This window comes from Carassius auratus, chromosome 8 (assembly GCF_003368295.1).
Source record: "Carassius auratus strain Wakin chromosome 8, ASM336829v1, whole genome shotgun sequence".
In the NCBI taxonomy this organism is placed as follows: domain Eukaryota; kingdom Metazoa; phylum Chordata; class Actinopteri; order Cypriniformes; family Cyprinidae; genus Carassius; species Carassius auratus.
The window spans coordinates 17,859,331-17,886,068 of record NC_039250.1 but is presented as its reverse complement, the minus strand read 5'-3'; the positions used below and the strand labels follow the sequence as shown (position 1 = coordinate 17,886,068).

The 26,738-nt window shown below is 37.4% G+C and overlaps 2 protein-coding genes across 9 annotated transcripts in view; both read left to right on the top strand.

Moving 5' to 3' along the window:
* The window catches only part of LOC113107459 (calsenilin-like), a 47,962-nt gene extending 31,649 nt beyond the window's left edge, over window positions 1-16,313 (top strand). Inside the window, exons 1-9 of one of the 4 annotated variants that reach the window (XM_026269994.1) lie at window positions 432-2,383; window positions 11,811-11,813; window positions 13,207-13,331; window positions 13,823-13,892; window positions 14,019-14,089; window positions 14,173-14,280; window positions 14,387-14,491; window positions 14,575-14,637; window positions 15,281-16,313. In XM_026269994.1, the coding sequence (XP_026125779.1) occupies window positions 2,281-2,383; window positions 11,811-11,813; window positions 13,207-13,331; window positions 13,823-13,892; window positions 14,019-14,089; window positions 14,173-14,280; window positions 14,387-14,491; window positions 14,575-14,637; window positions 15,281-15,328 (696 nt within the window). In that variant the 5' untranslated portion in view covers window positions 432-2,280 and the 3' untranslated portion in view covers window positions 15,329-16,313. Of the gene's footprint in view, window positions 1-431; window positions 2,384-10,969; window positions 11,890-12,812; window positions 12,816-13,206; window positions 13,332-13,822; window positions 13,893-14,018; window positions 14,090-14,172; window positions 14,281-14,386; window positions 14,492-14,574; window positions 14,638-15,280 lie in introns of those variants that run through there. The other 3 variants (XM_026269992.1, XM_026269991.1, XM_026269993.1) reach the window with 3 other exon arrangements.
* Window positions 16,314-21,637: 5,324 nt separating this feature from the next.
* LOC113107458 (solute carrier family 23 member 2-like) overlaps window positions 21,638-26,738 on the top strand; it is a 31,941-nt gene continuing 26,840 nt past the window's right edge. Inside the window, exons 1-2 of one of the 5 annotated variants that reach the window (XM_026269984.1) lie at window positions 21,638-22,079; window positions 24,934-24,968. The gene's annotated coding sequence lies outside the window, so the exon portion shown is untranslated. The remainder of the gene's footprint in view (window positions 22,080-24,933; window positions 24,969-26,738) is intronic. The other 4 variants (XM_026269989.1, XM_026269990.1, XM_026269986.1 and 1 more) reach the window with 4 other exon arrangements.

Here is a 26,738-nt window from a genome sequence, read left to right as displayed (position 1 = left end):
GCAAAAGCTTTGTGCTTGAGTTCCTATTAAGAAGTGTTCATCTTCTAATGGCATTACTGGAACCTGCCCCATCCTCCTAAAAGCTCAACATTAATTCCTATACACAACAAGCACTGATACTAGCCATAAATACAACAGCATAGTCAGAGCATGCATTATAATGGTGAAATTGAGGCACTGCAGCCATCATAATAGTAGGGGAAAAAATGTTTTTTTTTTTGTAATTACGTTTTTTATCTTCTGGAGAGTGCCTTTCATCTTGAAGTGTATTATTCTTTTAATTATGACATTTCAAAAATTCTGATTTTCCCCAAAGATTACCATTACATTTCAAATATCTACACTGTAGCATCACTTTTCTTTTTTCAGTTCCTGTTTTCTTCTCTGACATTTATTATCTTTTAACTAGAAAAAGGAGTGGGGGGAGGGGGGTGAAAGAAGATGAGCGGATGCTGGCAGTAGAAACAGAGTTTGATCTCACCTTGTGTTTGGTTGACTTAAAGCTACCATTAAGACTTTATTGATTCCTTTATCTAACTGAGCTATTATAGCTCTCTCTTTTCCCCTCTCGCTAAACTATAAACAGGAAAACCCGTAAGCTAATGTTATCTCCTCTGTTTGTCCCAGTACAGTCCATGCAGAGGCCTTGCCTTGCATCAGGAAGAAGAGAAAGAAAGTGCTTCAGATGGAACAGATATGTGGGTGGATGGACGCTGGGAAATCGGTAGGAGAGGGCGTCCCTGGAATCTGATATCCCTAGTATCTCTCCCTCCCTCCTGCCTTCAGCCCTTTTTGGAAATGTGGCTTTTCCCCAAGTCCCCAGGCTGAAAGGAAGGAAGGAAAAGAGAGAGAGGGATTGTGGTCAGGGAAAAAGGACCAGTTCTCGCAAGGGTCTGACTTTGCAGTCAGGCGTAGTGAGGCTTGGAAAGTGAGTGATGAATAAAAGAAGGGATGGAGTGGTCATAGATGAGAAGAAAGGAAGAGATACAGAAGGAGGGGTGGGATGGACAGAGAGGTGAAGATAAACTGCCCACTGCAGATTATTACGGGACAAGAGAGGGCAAGAGAAGCAAGGGAGAGAGGGAGGGAGGGAGGGAGGGAAGGAGGGAGGAAGAACGTGAACTGTACAGTACAAGTTGAAAGAAGAGACAAAAGCACTTGATGCTGACGCTGATGAAACAGACGAGGGAAAAGATGAGGGCTCTTGACTGACGGTAGAACGGCAGATGAGAAACCGCATTCTTCAGGACCACTCCCAAGACGTATCGCTGAACTTAATGAGGCGTTTGAAAGGTTCGATGAGGTCCAACATTTGAAAACTTCAAGGGGATCTTGGTCACTTCGAGACGGATTCACCCGATCTGCGAAGGACTGATGTATATTTGCCACTGCCACAGGAAGTACCTTGTAGCTTCTTTGCAGATTTGCACCAACCTGAAGGCCTTCGACCGCTTTGGAGCAGGATTCGAGATGCCACCTCAGTGATTGTCGCAGTGACCGAGGCAGTGCCAGATGTTGATCCTGAATACTGTATAACTAAGTATTACTTTTACTTGGACAAATTATTCCAGTTTGAGGCACTAGGCTGCCCATTAGTCTCAAATTTCTGTGTCAACATCAACAAAACCCGGATTTAAAAGGCACTTAGGACTTGAAATGAAATATGATCATTTTAACAGCAAAATCCGTGCAGTGTGTCGGTTGCTTCCAAGTCTTAATTCCACATGTGAATCCACTGAATGAATTTCCCTTCTCTTGTGCCTTCTGTCTCACACAGAAGCGTACACCTTTGGATCACCAATCTTGAATATAGCAGCGTCGCCACAGCACTTCTTCACAGCGGAGTTTGAAATGCTCTTGTCTGTTGTTGATGCTTGCAAATAACATTTGCGGCCCAGGATGGCTTTTACACATCTGGACTGTGTACAAGAACTGCAATCCAGCTCTTTATTTATGTGATGGGGCTTTCAAGAAGAATGACCTAACATGGAAACACTGACTCCTCTTCCCTTCTCCAAAATAAGTGTAACTAGACCGGACTCTTTTTTCCCATGCACACTGCTAGCTTTGACATTCTGACAAAAATATCCCCTGATTTTCCTTTGAAATATTCTTCTAAAGGAGCTAATGAAATTAATCTTTCTTTTTGAGACACACTGCATCTGGTGCCATGCTGTATCAGCCAGTTGGCTTTGTCCCGTGTTAGTACACACACTAGCACATTAACACTTCCAGTAATTCTAGAATTTCGCGTGCCAAGAGCCGTAAATCACCACAGTCATGGGTATTCAGGGAATGGAGCTGTTTGCCATTGGAGTGGTGATCATTCTGTTCGTGGCTGTTCTCAAACAGTTCGGCATTCTGGAGCCTATGTCACTTGAAGGTAAGGAGCATTCTAGAACTGAGGTCCTCCCCTTTGTTGTCATGGTGATATGCTTGACCAATGGGGCCCATGGGGCCAGGGTTGCGTCAGTTACATCTTGAAGAAAGAGATAATAAATCTGATGATTGTTCTCTAGTAATGTTGTGATGTTTGTGTTCACGTGAAGGAACGGTATTGTGCTTTTACAATACATTTGAAGGCATTAATACACGGTTCCTGTTGGGTTTTAGATGCTTTTGAGTTTTGGAAGTCATTGGTGTGAGAAAGTATGAAGCGTTTATGTACTGCAAAATTTATTTGTTAAAATTTGAATCCAAAATCTTGAATTTGATTTTTAAAAAGTTAATGGAATTACTGTATAGCTACTTAAATCGCTGATTTAATGTTATAAGACATTTTTTTATTGTTTAGGTTTATGTTTTGTGCTAGTATGTGATTTGTTTTGAACAAACAGTGCATCCAGATTTTCTTTTCCCTCAAACTTACTGAGAACGTTTTATTGGTGTCAGAAATACTGCATTCACTCTCTTCTTTTCTCACTCACACACTTTCTCTCTTTGAATCAAAACCCAGTCTAACATTACCCTTCATTCATTATGTATGCTGTATTGAACAGGCTTTCTTTACGGCTTCCTAAAAATGGGTCCGCTGGTCTTTGTACTGGGTCCTGAAGGGCATTGTCCATTTCCCTCTCACCCCTCATTTCATTACAAGATCATATCCGCCAATTATTTCTGATAGCACAGATCAGAGTCAGCACCTTCATACAGATGCACTTCCTGTGGAGTCACAAACTTGTGATTGGAAATATTTTTATTTTCTTCATTGTTCTTCACACTTCGTCTGTGGTCTGGTGGACGTGCCCAGTGTCATGTCACATCTTTGTTTTCTCAAATTACTTACTATATAGACATTAAGAGTCGTGACAATTGGCCTGCGACAATGTGGAATACTTGGCATCTGTGTGCTGTTTTGTATATTCATATTTTTACTTGATTAATCTGGTTGTATTTTTGTTCAGTTTTCCATGGTCTTGATATTCTGTTTGACTTTCAGGAACAGAGGTGATTGGTCATTGTTATTAATGAGAATGAGTCTAAAACTATCAGTCATTTTCTTCATTCAAAGCACAAGTGAAAAGAATGGCATTATTGAGATGTGCTTAAACATAAACAATGCAGTCTTATCAGTATACTGATAAAAATAAAACATAGAGTCAAGCATATTTTTTCAATCATTATTTTGGTTTTAGGGTCTGGTCTTAGGTTATCTCTACGCTGCAAAAAAAATTGTTTTCTTAATTATCATTATTAGAATATTTGTCTTGTTTTCTGGTATAGATATATTATATCTAATATGATTTAAGTCAATTTATTTTACAAGCAAAATTACTTAAGTATTTTTTCTATGAAGCATTATAAAAATGTGTTAGTTCCCTTTCATTTTGTCACTCGCGACGTCACATCTGTGACGATGAATTGTGATATTGCTTCGATAGACCACTCTACTTAGAGTGTAAACTGAATGAGCCAGTACACTGTAATATAAAAACTCCATAACTACGGGAAGAAGGAGGCGTGAACCGATGGACAATCAGATAATATTTTAATAATTCGAAATAAACACAAAACACAAATAAAGCCCAGGCCTGGTCCTCTCTCGTCCGTCACTGTCGTTGATTCCTGTTTTATATCCTTCCATCTCCTCCTTGGGACTCGAGACTTTTGGGTCGAGCAGGTGTCGCTCATCTCCAATCACTCCTCCGGCCTCGCTTTGTTCCCACGTCTCTCGGCCCCGCCCCACTCGTCACGTACACATTGACAAGTAATTATTGTATCCAGCTGCCTCTGCTCACTGACACGTTCTGCTCAACTGTGTCTGCTGTAAACTATGAGTTCAACATGCTCTCGGAATCTTTGTGTGTTGGCGAGAAAGCACTTCAGTGGTGGTCATTCCAAAGTCGAGTTGGTTGCACACTTCAGGCTGCACTACCCCCTGTCGTGTTGCAAGCGGCCAATTCCCCTGTGAGCATCAGCACTAAAAGAGCATTTCCTAAAGAGCAAATTTCTCTAAAAGAGCTTCACGGGTGCATCTTTGTAAAGACGATGGTTTCACCCATTCATGTGCAGTCGTTACCTGGCAACAAGTGATGGTCACGATCGCTGCCTCACGTGTCTGGGCATCAAGCACACTGAGATGGCCTTCGTGAATGAGTCTGAGAAGTGTTTCCACTGCAGGAAGATGAACATCTCAGAGCTGCAAACCAGGCTCCGCTACCATCGGAGTTCAGTTGCTGCTACCACAATCTGGGGCTCGTTCTGGCGGCCAACAGAAGAGAACCACTTCCAGCAGTAACGCGGGTGGCCTTCTTTAAAGAGCTTAACAGCGGTCTCCAGTGGGTCTCCCCCCAACCATTTGTTGAACTCAGCATCAGAAGGAGAGCTGTCCGATAAAGACTCGACTGTGCTGCCACCCTATGGGACGGTGGCAAAGCCTGAATCAGATGCAGAGATGACAGCTATGCTTTCCCGGGCTGCTGAGAGGGCAGGGTTCGAGTGGAAATCTCCACCACGTCCGAGCCCTCGAGGCGGGATGACTGGTTTCTCAAGGTGGCTGCTCTGTTTCTCAGTTTGCTCAGTGTCCCCCCAAGTTCAGTGGTATCTTCTTCACTACAGTGAAAGCATCTAATGCCCCTGTTCTGCGGGTAGAGATCACATTCCTACTGGTGAAGGACGCGATAGAACTGGTCCCTCCAGCCGATATGAGGTCAGGGTTTAACAGCCCTTACTTCATTGTACCAAAGAAAGGTGGTGGATTACGGCCAATCTTGGATTTGAGACTTTTGAACCGTAGCCCTTCATCGGCTACTGTTCAAGATGTTGATGCAGAAAAGTATCTTAGGGTGTGTCCGTCTCCGAGTTTGGTTTGCAGTGATCGACCTGAAGGAAGCATACTTTCATGTGTCACTCCTTCCACACCACAGACCATTTCTGCAGATTTCATTCAAAGGACAGGCATGTCAGTATAAGGTCATGCTCTTCGGGCTGTCCCTGTCTCCCTGTGTCTTCACAAAAGTCGCAGAGGTGGATCTTGCTCCCCTCAGAGAGCAGGGTGTTTGCATCCTCTACTATCTAGATGGTTGACTCACCTGGTGCTCTGGCACCTCAGCCTGTTGGGCCTCCTGGTCAATGGGGAAAAGAGCAAACTCTCCCTGATGCAGAGGATCTATTTTTTCGGTATGGAGTTGGATTCAGTTGAACAGACGGCGTGCCTCACAGAGGAACGTGTGCGGTTGGTGCTAGTCTTTTTGAATATATCCAAGGTCAGGACAGCGTTCCTACTGAAAACTTTTCAGAGGCTCCTGGGGCATATGGCGGCTGCAGCGGCACTTACACTGCTTGGTCTGTTACATATAAGGCTGCTCCAGCTCTGGCTTCATGGCGAAATCCTAAGGTGGGCGTGGAAGCGTGGCGCTCACCGGGTCCAAGTTACACCGGCCTGTCACCAAACCCTCACCCCGTGGTCAGATCTTGCATTCCTCTGGGCAGGGGTGCCCCTAGAGCAGATCTCCAGGCATGCTGTGGTTCACATGGATGTCTCCACCATGGGCAGGGAGGCCATGTACAACAGGCATAAAGTCTCAGGGTTTTGGATGGGCCTGCAGCTGCATTGACACATCAATTGCCTAGAGTTGTTATCAGTGTGCCTTGCCTAGAACCATCTCAAAGGTCGCTTCAAGGCAAGCACGTGCTGGTCCAAAAGGACAACACAGAGTCCATTGCGTACATCAACCAAAACGGAGTTGATGTACAAAGGACTTCCTTTGGAGTTGGAAGTTTCTGAAGTCACTTTGTGCACATTGGCAGATAGTTTTGCTGGTTTAAGCAAGTTTTGTGTATTTTGTGTAATGAAATGTGTTTATGCAGTTTAAGTAAAAAAAAAAAAAAACACATTATTTCCCACATACTGTACAGTATTGTTTATCTGTTCTCTATGCCCCGCCTTTCTGAAATGCATTGATTTTTACAAAGCTCATCGGTCTGAAAAGTGAGGTATGCTGTGATTGGCCAGCTATCCAGTGCATTGTGATTGGCCGAAATATCTCAAGTGTGTGATGGAAATGTCACGCCCCTTACTATACTGTGATGTCATGTGTCCATAAGCGCAGAGACAACAATATTAACCCTTTGAGCAGTACGGTCCCACATATGGGTTTTAGAACGTTTAGTGACGTCCCATAACTGTCAAATTCAAACTGTGCCTTTGCGCTTTAGCTGGCACTAAGCCAGAGAGAGATGTGGAATGCTCTTTTCATATTATCACAACTATGCCGTGTTCTTAATTACATAATGTATATTTTAGGTTTCATACATTTAAATACACAGAAGTACTGGTAAAAAAATTACATTTGCAGTCTGAAAAATATACATGTCTATGGAAGCAACAATAACAATCCATTCAAATTTTATTTGTCGATGTGTTTTATTAATTTCAGGTACGCATTGTGTAAGTAACTATAAAGTTCACTTTATTCTTCACTCAGTTCACCGGCCACTTGTTACTTGTATTTCAGGAGAAACTGATGAATTCACATGCTTGTGTAACCCCTCTCACTCGGGTCCTCCCTGACGCTCCTCGCACTCGCTCCGAGTGGGGCTCGTACCCGGGTCTTCCGGCATGGGAGGCAGACGCACTAACAAGGAGGCTAAATGGCTACAGCCACTAGCGTCTGTCGCTAGTGCGTCTCTTGAGATCGGGGAGTGAGGTTTACCTGCACAGCACTGCTCGCTGGCCTCCGTTACACTCACCCCCCTAAACCTCACTCCCATCCGGGTCACGGCACCAATGTAACCCCTCTCACTCGGGTCCTCCCTGACGCTCCTCGCACTCGCTCTGAGTGGGGCTCGAACTCGGGTCTTCCGGCATGGGAGGCGGACGCACTAACAAGGAGGCTAAATGGCCACAGCCACTAGCGTCTGTCAAGTAATAGCAGCAATTGTAAATTAAAGTGTATAATAAACATATGTTTTTCATTATATAGTACTCAATGATTTTTTTATTGTATAGTGTACATATTTTAAATGTGATTGATTGTAAATAAAAATTAAAATATGAATGTAGTCTTATATATTATATCATAATCTGTGCGACCCCATCGGTGACTTTCTTTGATTACGTTTACAGGGCGTTCCAAATGAGCGGTTATTGTCAGTGAAGTCCACTTCAACTGATATACCGTGCTCAGGGAGTAGGGAGCAGTGAACACTGTGTAGGGACCCTGTCGAATGGAACGCACCTACAATGTTCATTGCTCCCTACTCCCTGAGCAGGGGAAATCTGTTGACGTTTACTTTTCAATTCAGTTCAAGTTTATTTGTATAGCACTTTTTACAATACAAATCGTTACAAAGCAACTTTACAGAAAATTATGTTTCTACAATATTTAGTAGTAGCTTATGGTGGTGCCTGTCAGTTTGTGCACGTTTGACAGGATTTTTAGAAAAAAATAAATGAATACAAGACGTAGTCAGCTAGAAGATGAACATTATTAATATCATTAATTAATAATTATATGATTCAGTCACACTTGTAGCAATAATTGTTAGTTCTGTTTGTTGATTCAGGGTTAGCATCATCTGAGGTCCTATGAGGGTCAGCATCATCTCTTCTCAGACTGGAGCTTGTGTAAATCCTAGTTACCACGGGATGTAAATCCCGTGGCAAAAACATAGAAACAAAATAGAGACATCATTAGTATAGCTGCTGATCCAACAAACTAAAATTAGTTTAACCCAAGCTAATGAATAAAAATGCACATTTGATCAGACGTAACTACACACACAATTTAAGAGATACATTATTCGAATGCTTGGCGAAAGAGATGCGTTTGAGCGAAAGAGTGTGTCTGAACCCTGAACATTATCAGGAAGGCTATTCCAGAGTTTGGGAGCCAAATGTGAAAAAGCTCTACCTCCTTTAGTGGACTTTGCTATCCTAGGAACTACCAAAAGTCCAGCGTTTTGTGACCTTAGTGTGCGTGATGGGTTGTAACGTGGTAGAAGGCTAGTTAGGTACGCTGGAGCTAAACCATTTAGGGCCTTATAGGTAAGTAATGATAATTTGTAACTGATACGGAACTTAATAGGTAGCCAGTGCAGAGACTGTAAAATTGTGGTAATATGATCATATTTTCTTGACCTCGTAAGGACTCTAGCTGCTGCATTTTGGACTACCTGTAGCTTGTTTATTGACGAAGCAGGACAACCACCTAGAAGTGCATTACAATAGTCCAGTCTAGAGGTCATGAATGCATGAACTAGCTTTTCTGCATCAGAAACAGGTAACATGTTTCATAGCTTGGCAATGTTTCTAAGATGGAAGAATGCAGTTTTTGTAACATTGGAAATATGATTTTCAAAAGAAAAATTGCTGTCTAATATAACACCCAGATTTTTGACTGGAAGTAACAGTACATCCGTCTAGCTGCAAACTGTAGTCTACTAGATTCTGTGTAGTGTTTTTTGGTCCAATAATTAATATCTCTGTCTTATCTGAATTTAATTGGAGAAAATTATTTGCCATCCAATCTTTTACATTTTTAACACACTCTGTTAGCTAAGATAATTGAGAAGTTTCACTTCACTTCTGAACATTAATTCGTGGGTTTGCGCTGCACAGCGTCTTCACAGAGAGACAAGTGTGATGTCATATACCTCTGTAAATAAATACAACTCAAATTCAATCTCACACAAATCAATGCACTTTGAGTGGAACATATACACTTTTCTTTTATGCCAGAAATCACTAGGATATTAAGGAAAGATCATGTTCCATGAAGATATTTTGTAAATTTCTTACCATAAATATATCGAAACTTAATTTTTGATTAGTAATTTGCATTGCTAAGTACTTCATTTGGACAAATTTAAAGGCAATTTTTTTGCACATTCAAGATTCCAGATTTTAAAATAATTGTATCTCGGCCAAATATTGTCACATTTCCTAACAAACCATACATCAATGGAAAGCTTATTTATTTATTATCAGCTTTCACATTATGTATAAATCTCAATTTCAAAAAATTGACCCTTGACTTGTTTTGTGGTTCAGGGTCACATATGGCTGGACTGGTTTGTGTATTTTTATGATGCTCTGACTTGAGCTGTCAGACTGGGAAATCAAGGTAGACCAGATAAAACCATGTAAGACCAGCAGTTTTAAAGGTTGGTTAACGCAGTTTTTTTTTTTTTTTTTAACAAGGCTATATGGTATAGGTGCTAACAGTATAGGCATAACACATCAGCTTTTATAACCATCAGTTATCAAACAAACACTTGATCATCTGGAAGTGTCTGAGAGCCTCCTGTAATCTACACGTAAATCTTCTTCCAGTACTGGCCCATGAGCCGGACCACCCAGCGGATCAGCAGGGGGCTATTTTTAGCTCAGTGGCATCACTTACTACATCTCTATCTATTCCTGAGAGGTGTATTTCAGGAGGGTGAAGTTTATTTTGGGCTTCTGCTTTTGTGAATCTTATACGTAATCAGAGACGCTTAAGTATTACTTTTGAAGGGAAGCTTGCGTAATGATCAATACGCGCCGGCTTTGTTTCATGAGAAGAATTTGATCTGTCAACTATTATTTTGTTCAACTTGCATGTTTCTGCTCATAGTTTAATGCAAATTGTCTACTGTGGTGCACCGCAGACGTGAAGCATCAGCCACCAGAGGGAGATGTTTCTTTATGATCTCAAACCTGGGAGATGAGCTCAGGCGAGGAACCAATGAGTGAAGTTTTGGCTGGTTGGCATGATTAGAAATTCTGGTTCTAAATTGGTCAAAAATGACATTTATGATGTTATATATGATATCTATTTCAAATAAATGCGTCCTTTGAGCTTTCTATTAATTAGAGAATCAAAAAGAAAAATGAAAGAAAAATAAAATAAATGTTGTCACTGTTTACACAAAAATATTAAGTGGCACAACTGTATATAATAAAATAGTTTCTTGAGCAGCAAATCAGCAGATTCAAATGATTTCTGAAAGAGCCTGTGACACTGAAGACTGGAGTAAAGATGCTGAAAATTCAGCTTTGCAACACAGAAATAAATAATATTTTTCAGACAGAAGACAGCTATTTTAAATTAGAATACAATTTCACAGTATTACTATTTTTACTGGATTTTTTTATCAAATAAATGAAGCCTTGGTGAACAGAAGAGACTTCTTTCAAAACAATTTTTTTTTTAAATCCTATAGACCCCAATCTTTTGATCAGTAGTGTATATCAATTCATTATTATTATAATTAAAATGCATTTTTACAGACAAAATACCTTTTTTTGTTAAAATCATTTTCCTTTGTGAATTATTATTATTATTATTTTTTTGCATACTTATTGGCACTTCAGGGTCCAAGTTCAAGACCCATTTGGATCATATTTGCTCTCTAATACTAAAGATGTATTAAACTTTGGCCTGTAAAATGCATTTGTGCTGTTTATGTAAACGGTAAACATCAGTCATCCTTTTGTAAGCATCATTAGTATCAATCCCCTTTGGAAACTCTTCAGTTCTTCGGTGCTAATGGTTTTGGCTGTCATAAATCTGGTCTGCATGACAAAATCTAAAGGATCACTCTTGGCAAGAGAGCACTGAATAACAATGCTGCCAGTAGGAGGATAAATGAAGAACAGTCTCTGTAGATCACGTCATATCACAAAGGCTGAAATACAGAGAGAACAATTAGTCGTGGGAAACTGGTTCACAAGACAAGGGAAGCAGGATTTAGGGCACCTTGTGATTGTGCATCTGTTCCAACAACTTTAAATATTAAATGTCCATTGCAGACCAATCAAAGGCATAAAAACTTTGTACTTCCATTAGGGAAGCTTGATATGAACTGTATTCCTGAGGACCAAAATGTATGTACTACAAAATGATTTGCTGCATTGACTCAGGTGGGACAAGGTGTTTGTCTTTTATCATCATGTCAAGTTGTGTCTAAATCTAATTGGGACAACCTTGTCTCCTGAGTGGGAGTTTTCTCAATTCCCTTTGAAAGTTGTGTCAGAGTGAACTTTTTAAATAGATGTGAGAAGAATAGAGGAATGAGAGAGGAGAGTTACCAAAGTCATTTTAGACACAAGGCTAAAACAAGATGATAAAAACATAAGATGTTTTTCTGGAGTTTTTTCCAGGTTTTTATTTATTTTTTAATTTTTTTGAGAAGTGTAACAGATGTTTCTCGAAATCAGCCCATCTTTCTACCTCAATTACGTTATCGGCTTTCTAGGATACTTATGTTTCAATTATGAAGCTTGTGGAATTAACAGTCTAAAACTGGGCTGAGTTGGAAGAAGGAGACGCGTTGAGGGACAGTGTGTCAGGATGAGTGTGAGATGGGAGACAGAGGGGTTACAGACGGTGGGCATCGTCTGCCTGGTCATCATGTTTCTCAAACTCATGCATCTGCTTGGACTCATAGACATAACTGAGACAGGTGAGAGAAAGAGAGGGAAACTAGCAAACATCATTCCAGGGGTTGCTTAAAAATGTTGTTTATAGATGTTGTAGCCTACTTGTCTTATATTTACATGAGCTTAACACTGTATTTGCTGTTTTGGACAGGATCTGATCCGTGGCATTTCAGTCCAAATATCTAATCTTCCTTAAAATAAAATACATTTATTTGGGGGGCAAATTTGTATTTAATATTCAGAAAATGTATGCTGAATTTAGTTGTTGTATTTTTTTTCCAATATAACTATTTGTTTTTCTTGTTATGAGCATAAAACCCACTAAAGTTTGTTAGATTGAAGTTTAAAAGTTTTAATGAAATTGAATTTTAATTATTTATTTTATTAATACAAATTTTATCTTATTGTCATATACAGTTTTTGCTTCTTAAACACAATTTTGTTTAATTAAGGATGTTTGTGTTTTTCTTTTTCTTTACTGGAAAACCAGTTTCGTTTAGTTGTTTATTTTTCCGTGTGTAACAATCAACAGCATTCCCGCTGGATTCCAGATTTTTTGGGGGTTCTTTAAGCTTTCAATGTCGGTTTAGAAATAGGTAACTTTTGTTCCCTGAAGCTTCACATGGTTATTAGCTCTTCTTTTACATTATTTATATACAATTATAGTATTTATTCACACTTTCAATTATTTTTATATTTTCCATTGAACTTTTAATGTAAGTTTTAGTCATTTTGTTTTGTGCTTTTGTCATAGCTTTAATAATTTTAGTACTTGCCAAAGTACAAAACTTGTCTACCTTTATTTTATTTTTATTTTTAGTGATTGCTCTGTTTTTTGTGGGATTTTTGGACTTGACCATTTCTCTCTCTTTCTCCTTTCACTCTCTCTGACCCTTTCTGTCCTTCTCGTTCCTCCCTTTCTCACTTTTTTTCTGTTTTTGTAAAGACGGTGAGTGTAAGCACCTGTCTAGTTTAGTCTCTTTTCTTTTTGTGGCATGCTTTCTTCATTATGTGATTGACTATACTAGCTCAATTCCACCAATTATAATGTCTGAACAGTAAGGAAACCCTAAAATGAGTCATTCCCATTGAAAAAGAAAGAGTCACCCTGTCTATCAAACCTCCATTTCTTTCTCTTTCCTCTTCCTGCACATCTTTGACTTTAATGCTAACTCTTTTGCTTTTACTCCCCTTTTTCTTCCTCTTTCTCTCCTCGCAACCGCTGTCTCCCCCTTTGAAATGCTCTCTCACCCCATCCCGTCCTGCATGCCATCAACTCACCCCGTTCCTGACCCCTTCCCCCTCTTCCTCTCTCTTTTTCTGCTCTTTCTCTCCCATAGACAGCAGTGACAGTGAGCTGGAGCTGTCCACGGTGCGACATCAGCCCGAGGGTCTGGAGCAGCTGCAGGCTCAGACCAAATTCACCAAGAAGGAGCTGCAGTCCCTTTATAGGGGCTTCAAAAACGTGAGTATCTGTTGAAGAGAGGGGACAAATAAGGATTCAAGTTGAGTTAATGTTTGTGCTCAGTTGTTTTCTTTCTTTTTTTTGCGGTGGGTCAAATATCGAGACTGTGTTGCAGAGTAAGATTTTGGTACTTTTGCTATAATTTTAAAAGATTGTTATAAAAAATAAAAGCTTAACGTTGGACATTAAATTTCATTTAATTTTCAACCATTTTATTGTCCACCAGATGAAAACTCAACCCAATTGCAAACATTGGTAGTATTTTAATTATTCATAAAAAAAGGGATACCGTTTATTTTTAATGAAGAGCTTTGGGGTTGGAGATGTTGTTCTTTCTGATTGTTTCAGCAGGTGTGTACTATATAGGACAGAAAATTAGCACATTTCACTTATTTAAAGCGTTCATGAGCTGCCGATCTGGCACAGTGAGAATTAGTCCATTATCTGTGTAATGAAATGTTTAATTAGATGTGCCTCTCTTTCCATTTAAGGAGTGCCCAAGTGGTTTGGTTGATGAGGAAACTTTCAAGACCATCTACTCTCAGTTCTTTCCCCAAGGGGGTAAATACATGTGTTTTTTTTGTTTTTTTTTCACTAAACCAGTAAATATGTTTATTGGTTTTGCATGAGTTGTGATTTGGGGCTAATTGGACTAATTAGTCTGTTTTTTTTTATTTTTCTCCTCAGATGCCACCACATATGCGCACTTCTTGTTTAATGCGTTTGATCTCGATAGAAATGGCTCAATTCGTTTTGAGGTGAGAATATCCTTAATCACAGCTTTTTTTTTTTTTGTTATCACCCTCATTTTTTTCATTGTCTTCATTGCTCTCTATGACAGGACTTTGTGATTGGTCTGTCTGTGTTGTTGAGAGGATCTGTCACTGAAAAGCTCAATTGGGCTTTCAACCTTTATGACATCAACAAGGATGGATACATCACTAAAGAGGTTCTTCTTAAACTTTTATGTTCTAATGCACCAGAGGCTTCTTCACTGACTCTTTAGTAAAGCAGACTCAAATAGTAATAAGTGGCATGTGTGTGTGTGTGTGTAGGAGATGCTGTTAATCATGAAGTCAATCTATGACATGATGGGCAGGTACACTTACCCCAGTGTGCGAGATGAAGCTCCATCTGAACATGTGGAAAAGTTCTTCCAGGTATCAGTGGAAAGCACATTTATATAAAGACATAAAAACAATCATACCAGAGTATCTTCTACACTTACTGCATTTTCTTATAGAAAATGGACAGAAATCGAGATGGTGTGGTCACTATTGAGGAGTTTATTGAGACCTGTCAGAAAGTAAGTTGAAATCAGTGTTTACTCACAAATGTCGGTGTAAATGGTTTGAAACGACATTCTTAAATAAATGATTTGAAATGAAAAAAAAGTTTTAATGTTTGATGTGAAAATTTACAAGAATTGCTCATAAAATGCATATGTATCACCTTTAGATTAATGCAAAGTCTTAAATACATTATATAACTATTTTTATGTTAATTATCCCATTTAATTAAATAAAAAAGTCAATAGTTTGTAAAACCATAAATAAACACAATACAAACCTTTACATCAACTGCTCTTAAAATCATTCTTCTGTAAATCATTACATTTAATTCAGTGCAAAAATATTCAAATAGTTTGTGAAACAATTTTTATGGAAATGATCACGTTTAAATAAATCTCCAAATTACATAAACAGAAATAAACAGTAAAAAATTACATAAAATGTACACCCATTTTAAAATAATCACATTGTATTCGATGCAAAACTAAATTTAAATAGTTTGTAAATCCATAATTTATTACAATAATTTCAAATGTGAATTTTCATAAAACAATGACTGAGTGAGTGAGAATTGATAACTATGCGAATGATAACTAAGGTTAAGGTTGATGCCGACTATTTCAAACGGTCATAACTGATTCCTCTTCTGCTTTCCAGGACGAAAACATCATGAACTCCATGCAGCTTTTTGAAAATGTGATTTAGGACAGGAGTGGAGTGATCTAAAGCTAAAACAGCCCTCAATGTCCCAATCCAGTTCTCTCCACATGTCTATATACCAAACTAGCACAGCAGTCACTCTCTGTCTTGTCCTGTAGCACTACTCCCATGCCTGCTGCACTCCGTAGAAATCCTATAGACCAACACATAGCCTACAGTATGGCATCACAGTTTGTGCTTCACAGCAGGACTGCTTTTAAAAAGAAAAGCCTGGACGCCCGGGATCCTTCTAGTTGCTAAATACTGGCAACCATGTGGTGGAACTTTCTGAACCGAATCAATAAATTTAGTAACAAAGCCACGTTTTGTATCACTGGTTGATGGATTCCAATGGGCTCTCTGACGTCCATATAAAAACCATCACCGCTCTGGACTGCTTTCTTCTGCCTTACGAATGAGGGACATTACAAGACTCAGTCTCAACCTTCCAGATACCATAGTTTGAAGGAGAGTACAGTAACTATGGATTTCAAGGGACCCAAAGGAGCGTCTAGCACCAATGACGATTTGAAGCACAACAGAGACTACTCACCAAAAGAACAGAATTAATGTGATTAAAACCGGCCTGAAGCATGCCTGTCCAAATATGTGAGATATTTGTGATTTTCTTGCATGGAGACTGACTAAGTTGTACATTTTCTTCCTTGTAAGCCAGTAACCCACAGAAGACTGTAAGCAAACTAAAGCAACTGTATGCGTGAAGTTAGTGTACCAGTGTTTATAAGTTCTGCTCAAAGCTGTATTGCACATATCAGTGGGGCCAGGATGATTTGTTTGGTCCTGTTTGATTCTTGCACAGAAATGGGGTATATTCAAAGTTATATTTACAGTGTAGGCATTTTAGAAGTAGAGAAGTAAGTGTTTTATTTTCAGGAATGTATTTATTTGTCAGGAGATGTCTAATGGAATGCAGGGTTTGGGCATGAACGGACATGTCCTGGTTATTAAAATTGTGGTTTAAAAGTTTTATTATTATGCTCATTAAAAAAAATATATATATATATATTAATTTGAATATATATATATATATATATATATATATATATATATATATATATATATATATATATATATATATATATATATTTAAAACAGACTGAGATATATACTGTACCATATGTTTATATTTATTTTTTGCTTTTGGCCATGGTTTGTAAAGGTTACATATTATTTCATTAAGTACAGTACACAATGTGCAACCGTGGGAATCTCCTTGTTATTATCAGGAATATGGATAGCTTTTATTTGGGGATGCTGGGAAACTATTTCTCATCTATGAAGGAACAAATACTATGATGAAGGTGAAGTTAAAGATTCAAAGTTAATTAAAAGTCTGTTTTCAATTCACTTTCAGTAGCAACATCTAAATTACCTAAAAGCTCTTATTTATTTATTTATTCTTTGTTTATTTGGTTGGAACAGTTTAATGTAGATCCGATGAATAAAAGATGCACTACTCTTGATCAAAACCAGTGTGTTTCTGTTAATGTTAGTGACACTATGTACAAGTAATGTAAACGGAATAATTTTCTAAGTAACTGGTAAAGTAATGTATTACTTTTCAGTGGTTATCAACAGTGGTTCTAAACCAGAAGACTGGAGCAAACTAAGTAATCATTTTTTTTTAAATGTAAAACTTTAAAATTAAAATGAAAAAGAAAAAGAAATGAATTTAAAATATTAACAAAAACTAAAAATAACAGTGCTTAAAAGTATTTAAAATAATAAATTGTTAGTATTACTGATATTACTGAAAATATAATATTAAATGAAAAATAATATTTTAAAAGAATCTACAATTTTATAAAAAAAATAAATAAAGATGTTTACATGTCATGCTGGAAGTTTGACATTGAGAGTCACTGATCGACAGCAAGTGCTTTGCTTGCAGGCCACTCTTAAATGAACTGTGTGTGTGTGTGTGTGTGTGTGTGTGTGTGCGTGTGTGCTCTTGTTTTTGTGACATATCAGGACACAACTCTGTATAACGACATGGGTATGACACAGATATTACAAGGAGAGGGAGACTTATGAGGACATAACCCATGTCCCAATTTTTCAAACGCTTATAAATCATACAGAATTTTTTTTTTTTTTTTTTTTTGAGAAAGTAAAAATGCACAAAGTTTCCTGTGAGGGTAAGGGTTAGGTGTAGGGTTGGTGTAGGCCCATAGAATATACAGTTTGTACAGTATAAAAACCATTACGCCTATGGGATGTCCCCATTTTTCACAAAAACAAACGTGTGTGTGTGTGTGTGTGTGTGTGTGTGTGTGTGTGTGTGTGTGTGTGTGTGTGTGTGTGTGTGTGTGTGTGTGTGTGTGTGAATAGAGATCAGAAAGGTGCCAGTTATTATAAGACAGTTAAATCCATAACAATAATGCAAACTGCACCCAAGCAAACATGAAAAGATATGCACCTTAAGATGGTGATCTGAAACTAAATATCTGTGGGTATGACTGTGAATGTTTTTACACAGAATATCATGTCCTTACAGAAATTCTTATCCCCATTTGCTATGTTTATAGAAGTCTGTGTGTGATCTGATTCATGCTGGAGACATGTCTCCATTCTGTTTGCTTTGGGTGGCTGACTAGGGAATACAATCTTTTCTACTCTCTGTACTTTCCACCTTACTCTCAAGTATCGTTTCTATTGGTTGTGGTTTATCTTCACATTTCCCATGACATCTTCCATCTCAGATGTCTATCTTATCACAGCTTCTATGTGATTCCTGGAAATGTCAGGTAAAAGAACAAAGTATTAACCCATGTAAAATCTGACTGAGGCCCATAGACCCACTAACCTACATCCATCAATTAGCATTAGATTAGCTACTGATCCAGGACATGAGCTCTTAAATAAGCAGGAAGAAGTGAAGTCAACGTTGTCTAGTACTTGTTCGTGTATTATGAAAGCACTACAGCTAAATGGGATTATTTCTCCCATCTGTTCAGGTCTGCCTCTCACCTGCTTTTATTTCCAGGAGTGACTTCACTTCCTGTGTGCATATCTGACCAGAAATACATTTATTGATTCATGCCATTTTTAGTTTAAGTGCAGATAAATAAATTAAGGAATATGCAATTGACGTATGTTATTGTCCTGTGTCATCATGTGAATGTATGATAATAAGCAGGGTGTGATTTGTTAAAAAATCAAAATGAGGAATATAAGGGAGAAGAACATACAAATTAAACAATTTCAAACAGGGCCTACTGGAACAATCTGCACTAGGGCCCCACAAACCTCAGATCAGGACCTGCGTGGGCCCCTATCAGGGACGTGCAGGGGCTCAGACATGGACATGTATGGAATTTTATCGATGATATTTTGTCACAGTGTGTTATTGTGCTGATATTTTAAGGACTACCATGGACAGCTGACTCCTGAATTTTTGATAGTCTACATATTCTCAATCAGTTTAAATAGATTTTGACCTTTAATGGGCATTTTTACCTTTATAAAGCCATTTTAAAGTGTGCATCATCTTTTCAGGAAAATTCTTAAACTGAATCAGTCAATTTGAATAATAAGTCATTTGGGCTTTTACCAAGCAAATGAAATCAGTATTGACAAAATAAATTGTTGCAATACAAAGAAAACAAAGAAGCTGCATTAGAAAGGGCATTTAGATGTATTTACACGCTGTTTAATACAGGACATGACTATATTTAACCTGCAGTTACAAATGCATTAATACTGTTTTGATATTTTAATCACAACCTTGAATACTGATATTTGAAATTTTATAAAAAATAAAAAAAAAAGTTGTGAAATTGAAAACTGCCAGGAGGTGGGAGCAAGTCACTGTTAATAAGTGAGTCATTGCGATTGAACAGAGTGATTTTAATTGTTGATAAATCATTCTAATATGATGATTCATTATCAAAGTTCTGCTGCTTAATATTTTTTCAGAACATGTGATACTTTTTTAGGATACTTTAATTAATAAAAAGTAAAAAAAAAAAAAAAGAAGCTATGTTTTTAAAATATAAATATTTTGTAATAACAATATACACTACTGGTCAGTAATCTGGGGTCAGTATTTTTTTTTCTTTCTTTTTTTTAAATAAAATCAATACTTTTATTCAGCAAGGATGTGTTAAATTGATAAAAAGTGATAGTAAAGAAAATATATTATTAGAATATATATTATTAGATTTTTTTTTTTTTTTTAACAAATGCAGTTCTTTTTAACATTTTATTCATCAAATATATTAGACAGCAGAACTGTTTCCAACACAAAATATTAGAAAGATTTCTAAATGATCATGTGATAGACTGGATGTTACATGTGACACTGAAGGCTGGAGTAATGATGCTGAAAATTCAGCTTTGCATCACAGGAATAATTTTTTTTTAAGTATATTCAAATAGAAAACTATTATTTTAAGTTGTAATAATATTTAACAATATCACTTTTCTTTTTTTTTTTTTTTTGTTTAAATAAATGCAGGATTGATGAGCAGAAGAAACTTCTTTCAAAAACATTAAAAATAGCAATGTTTCCAAACTTTTGGTCTGTACTGTGTGTATATATATATATATATATATATATATATATATATATATATATATATATATATATATATACATATATATATATATATATATATATATATATATATATACATTAATCATGCGGTTTTGGTGGAAAAAAAAGTCAGTCTTCGCGTGATGCTGATTAGCTATATGAAATGACCCCACCCACCCACCCACCCACCCACTTTAACTTCTGTGATCATTCTAAATGCATTTTCATAAACTGAATCATGCAGTGAAAGGATGGGCACAGGTAGCTTAGTCTTTTGTTTATCACCACTTACCTCCACTGCCACTGAGTCTGGTTTGTGTTCCCTGGGTAACCACTAGATGTCCTCATTCCCCACTATCCCTGTCTCCTCATTGCACTCAGCTATCCCTGTTCATTAATCATTGCACACAGTCTGATCCCCATTAGCATCTTCATTTCCCTGTGTATATATACCCTGTCTGTTTTAGTTTGTGTTACCAGTCCTTGTAGTTATCATGCCACTTCTAAGTCTTGTTCTTGCCTGTTTGTTTTGTGTCTGTTTATGTTTGATTTGCCACTTTGGTTTTGACCCCTGCCTGGACTGGATTACGATTTGGATTACCCTAATAAAGGCTTACTGCATTTGGATCTACCTGTCCTCTGTTCTTGTGTGGGGATCGTGACATCCACACTAACACAAAAATAACTGGAAAGACAGAGGGATTCGCTTTCTCCGGCTCTGTCTGTCTGTCTGTGATGTGATGTGCCGATCAGTGTGATCAGAGTCTCAACCACGGTCTCAACATTTCCTGACTCGACCCGATATCTGGAATTTTGGGAAAGATGTGCGCAAACAGAAACACACACACACACACACACACACACATAAACATATCCCAGACAGCATTATAGTGTTGACCCAGATCTGGCCCACATCTGGTCCGCGTGAAATCCATTCGGACTGGATCTGTCTGGGATATAATTAATATATACAATTAAAAAATAAATACATAAATTAAATCAAACAAAACATGCCTGCACCCCACCAGTGATGGTCCTGTCCGTGTTTGTTACCACCAATAATAAAATTAAACAACATAATAAAAACGACTGCAAGTTTGTTTATTCAGTGCTGCTGCTGTAAGCCTGTGTTCAGTGATCTGTCTAGTCAGTGGTGTCCTGCTCGCTCTTAAACCCTTCATTGAGAGCTTAGCAAAACCCCTAAAACATTTCCACAACAAACACTGCTTCTTCTGTGTCTTCAATGGCCCTCTGTTGAAGAACAATAACTGCCACTCAGCGACCTCACTGTATGTATAATTTGTTTTGTAATGATATTTGGTAATGATGATATTGAAAAACAAGGCTATATTTAAATGTTATTTCATGTCATTATGCAGCGGTTACTGAATGTAGGTCAATTAAGTAATGGCGCGCAGTACCGCCTGAAGACCGGAAGGGGGCGTCGAGAAACGCACTGAGAGCGCCTAAAAAGCTTTGTATTTAAAATATTATTTATTTGTAAATTGTTTTAAATGTGTTTTTAATTAATTTAAATATTTGTACATATATTTGAGGTCTCTTTCCTCAACCTCTAACTTTTGGGTTGTTATTTGTATATTATGTGTTGTAAATATGTCTGTTCAATACTAAAAAAAAGAGAGAGAGAGAGATTCAAAACCATAGACAGTAAAAGAAAACAGACTAGCGGCGCCATTTTTACTGTTAAAGCAGCACATCGGAGGAAATGGGAGTCCTGTGAGGCGATAGGGGGCGTGTGAAGAGGCTGTATTGAGCGGGCTTGTGAAATCACATGGGCAGGCACGACACCGGCAAGAGAGATGACTGGGACGTTGCGTCATAGCATGTGAACAATTCTATTGGCCGAGAATCACCAGAAGGCGGGGTTTATCAGCGTTCCGACGTCAGAGTTTGTTTTGAGCATGCGTTGAAATACCACAGTGCCCCGTGTGCTGTGTGTATGTCCGTGTGTTGCTATATATTAGGGAAACATCGCTCCTCTCGTCTCCTGCTCATCATATAACCCAGTCTAGTCAGAAGACTCTGTCCTGCCGAAGGTGTTTTCACAGAGAAAGCCGCTGTTTCTGTATTTGCCCTCGGTAGTGGTCAAGTAGGACACTCAGTGCTGCTAAAGGTACCAACGACAGAACACAAGGGGAAATTACAGAAGAGGAAAACGATTTGTTTCATCCCAGAAAGGTGAGAAATAACGACTCGGTGTGTTTTATAACACAAGTCGTGGTGTATTGTAATTGTAAATATAAACTTTCTTAATATCACCTTGGCGTAATTATTTTAATAATGATTAATAAAATGTCCTAGTCGCATCCCATCAACATCTCAGGATTTCATTCCTAGAGATGCGATGCTGGCTTCTAACTGGGTTGCTTATTAAAGGTTATTGTTGTATGATCATTTACAGTTTTTGTGTTTGTTTTATGTGTGTGTAAGACTTGATTTTGTAGTCTTATAATAACTACCAGTGGCAGCGAGTTAAACTCTCTCTCTTTTACATGCTGCGCCCATGCTTGATGCTTTTCATCCCTTAATTAAGGGTTAATATTACAAGAATGTGTTAAAATGTCACGTTTGATTAAACTAAACGCAGCACAGTATCAGGTACATGGTGTCTCCATTAAAAGCAGGGAGACATGTATCAGGATACGATAGTTTAAATATGAAACATTCTTATCTTAGTTGATTTAAATAAAAGTATACTCGTTTTGATTATCTATTAAAAGCATGTCAAGGTTAGTAATAATGTGATAGAAGAGGTGACAAAGGGTGAAGCATGTGAGCAGGTTCATGTCGGTCCGTTGACTGACGTCATCATCCGTGACTCATGTGATGCAACATGGACACTTATGATATTTATTGATGCACAAACATTGAATGGTTTTGGTAATTGGTGCATGTTTTCCGTTGCATGATTTCGCAACAGTAAATGGTGTCTCAGGAAATTGGTAGTAAGTGATGTGGGCTGGTAAAAGTTTCTAGGTTAACTCTAGTCTTCTGTGTCACATGATCCTTCAGAAATCATTCCTAGTATGCTGATTTGTTTCTTAAGAAACATTTCTTTCATTTCTGAATGTTGAGAAGAGCTATGCTGCTTAATTTTGTGTGTGTGGAATGACTATACACTTCAAAAGAAAAGCATTTATTTGAAAAATAAATATTTTCTAACATTATACATGTCTTCACTGTCACTTTTGATCAAGTTAACATGACCTTGCAAAGATAAGCAGTAGTTATGAGCAGTAGCGTGTGTTTATAATATTGCTCAGCTCTGAAAAATGTGTTCAGCAAAATGTTAATCCTAGAGCAAAATCTTCCATAAGCTTTTCCTCCTACATGTGCAAAAAGGTTCAGTAGTTAATATAGAAACCTGCTACCTGACATACAAATTAACATTTTCCTCCGCAATCTCTATGAAATGAATTTACCCAGTAATCATGACTGGAGATGTCATGGAAATCATTTGATCAAACTTTAAGAGAATACTGCAGTATTAATGGCAAAGCATGCCCTCTCCAACCTACTTAGTTATGCATAGATCGAATAAAGGCCATCTGCAGCCAACCTATGCTCTCCATCTGTCTGATTCATTTGTTTTTGTCTGTTCTTTGATATTTGCTTATTATTTGAGTCAATCGCAGTGTAAGTGTGTTTGGGTATTTGAGTAAATGATGCCTGAAATGTCAATTCATGTGATGTTGTATGAACTATGACTTTTGGGATTTGTCTGGTCAGTGACATCTCCACCTATATGCCAATAATGACATATTTCACCAGTGTATTTTTATTTTATTTTTATATAAGTGGGCAGTTTGATCCCATTTGCTTTAGATAACGTATGTCTCGGAGTACAGAATTGATTCTGCTCCGTTTGAGCCAGTCATTTTAATGTTATATAAACTGAAAGACATCCAGGATTGCATAAACAGTTTAGATAAACAGATGTAGCTCAGAGGAACACAGACTGGATTGTGGCAGCTGTATTTCGTAGCACAGGCTGTCAAACAGCAGAAGACTCTTTTGAGTGGAATGCTTTGCTCAAAATGCTTGGTTTAGACTTGCCTAAATATTGTACAGAGAAGTTAAAGGCAGTGGATCCTAATAGTTGTATTTCTCATCTATGATAGATTAATAAATGTGTTTTAATTAGCTTTTGTGCATGGAGGGCTCTTTTTTTGTTTTCCTCTTGCTTTTGTGTTCGTTTGAATCCACATTTGTCAGCACAAGTTGCTCTTGACAATCCAATCATGGCCAGAAGTGTTTTTTTTTTTGTTTTTTTTTACAAATTACAAACTGGATCGATTTCTCAGAGCTTAGCTAAGTAAAGTGAGAACAGCGTAATTAAATGGTGAAGCTGAGAGAGCGTGTTAACAAACCAGCAGGCTGACAGTCACAAAACCTTATCTAACACCACTGGGAAAAAGAGAGCATTGAAGGTTTTCTTCCTTTTTTTCTGATTCTTTCTTTTTCTCGGTCACAAAATGGAAAAAAAGTGTCATCACTCTCGTTCACGCTTATGCTATTTCAGTCTTTTTCAGACCATTTCTGATTCTATGTTCACTTTTTCTGTCTCTTTCCATTTTTCTTGAGAAAACATTTGGGTTGTAAGGCGTTTCTTATCATTTACAGAATGAGCATGTACAGGGTTAAATAAGAATCTTTGCAGTTGATAATTGTTTTTTTTTTTCTAGTTTGGCAGCAGTGAATTCGCATAGCAGTTCAAAACAAAACTCATAAAAAAATATTATGCTGATATTAAACTTAAATCGTGAAATAGCCCAGCCCTGAGATTTACATTAGGATTCAAAATTTCACCAAAGTGACACCATAATTGCTTCTTTTTTTGTTATCTGTATTGTATTTAATTCACCCCAAAAATTTAAATAAATTATATAATTATATATAAAAAAATTCCAAACCTGTATGGTTTATTTACTTCTGTGGAATATAAAATATTATGTTTTGAAGAATTTTGGTAACTAAACAGTTTTTGTAACTTATATGGCAATTTCTCAAATTATCTTTTGTTTTTCTACAGAAGAAAAAGTTACACTGGGTTGGAACTTCGTGAAGGTGAGTAAATGGTGACAGCTTTTTCATGTTTTGTTAGCTATTCATTTACATTTACATTTAGCAGACCAACAAGAGAATAGCAACAGATTCAAGTGTCATGACAAGTCTAAGTTATTCTAGTACAGAACACATAGCTAGTTTTTTTTTTTTTTCAAGAATATGATAGACAAGAAAAGGTAAGTGCTAGTATTAGTTGGTTAAGTGCTGGCGAAAAAGATGAGTTATTATTTTCTGTAGTTGTAGTTTCTAAAGTTGTATTTATTTACAACATAAATTGCATCTATTGGCCTCTTTCAGTAAATGATCATTATGGTACTTCCATAATTCAAAACCTATTGGTTTGCGGTAATGCAAATTGTGAAGATGTCATTTGGATTCTCATCCGAGAAACCTCACCCTTTCAGTTTCTCACATCCCATAAGGCAGTTTGTAGATTTAACTCCATTTAACAGGGGATTTTGTGTCATTTTCCTCCTTTATTTTTTTTCTGTTTTCATAATAAGATGAGTCCGGGCTCTTAATAACTGCCAAATCAAGGTTGAGACAAAGATCGCTTGAAACAATATGTTCTTTAGCAAAGGGCAGAAGTGTGTGACCATTAATGACATTTAAGGGCAAAACAGGTTTGAGCTTTCAACTAACCCGGTGTAACAGTAAACTGATGTCCTGTTCCATTTCTGACATACTCCAAGTGCTCACACTACTTTTGACATGAAGGACTAGTACATTTGTGACCGTTGCAATTTTATACTTTATATGCATACTTTACATATGTACTATAGCACCTCACAAAAATGCACAAGAGCGCACATCATTTGTGACACCCCTTAGAAGTGAAGTGTACTTTAAAGTTTGTGTGGGAATCTGTTCTGGATGTGACCCTTAACAAGAATGTTCCCACAGTCAATTCCTGCCTCCTCTTGCTTTTGGGTCATTGTCAGTATAGAGTGACAAACATGTCCCTTGACCTTTTCAGATATGAAAATCATAACCTAGTATTTAACGAAGGAATAACATGATTTGGCTATATATAATTTTTTTTACACATTATCAAACAATTATTTGCTACTATCATAAAATGAATATTTTATGAGAAATGATCACTGGTGGTTTTTCAACACATCAAATGATAATGAAGTCATCATGATGTTAAATACTTGCCATCAGCTTTTATAGGCAATAATTGCACTGCATTCATAACTTAAACTTTGAATTTTGTATGACCAACTCAACATTTTTTTAGAAGGACCCTTGACCTGCCATAATGTTGAAACAACCGCATTTAGGCATTTATTTTGCTGATTTAGCTATATATGGGAAACGCTTTTTGCTTCAGTGTGCGATGCACATTTTAGTGATTTGCTTTGAATTTCATGTGTGGTTGACCTTAAAAAACTACATCGAAAGCAGATAACCCAGGTCACAAGACCTTGACTGCATGTCTTTTAAAATTTGGCTGACGATATCCTTGATGGTGCCTTTTGTTGTTGTCACGAGATAGTGGCTTTTGTAAGTGTCTCTTTAGTCAGAGTGTTCTATAACCTGTTTGATTCAGTCTATAGAATTTACTCATCATATTTATTTTTTAAGCTCTCTCCTCCACAGTTCAACTTCCCCCAAAAATAAAAATTTGTTTAGCTAAAGTTTACCTGAAATTTAGCATTACATCACTTGCTCACCAGTGGATCTTCTGCAGTGAAAGGGTGCCATTAGAATCTAAAAACAAAAAAGTTGCATGTTTGTAAGAAACTAATCCATTAATCCATTTTA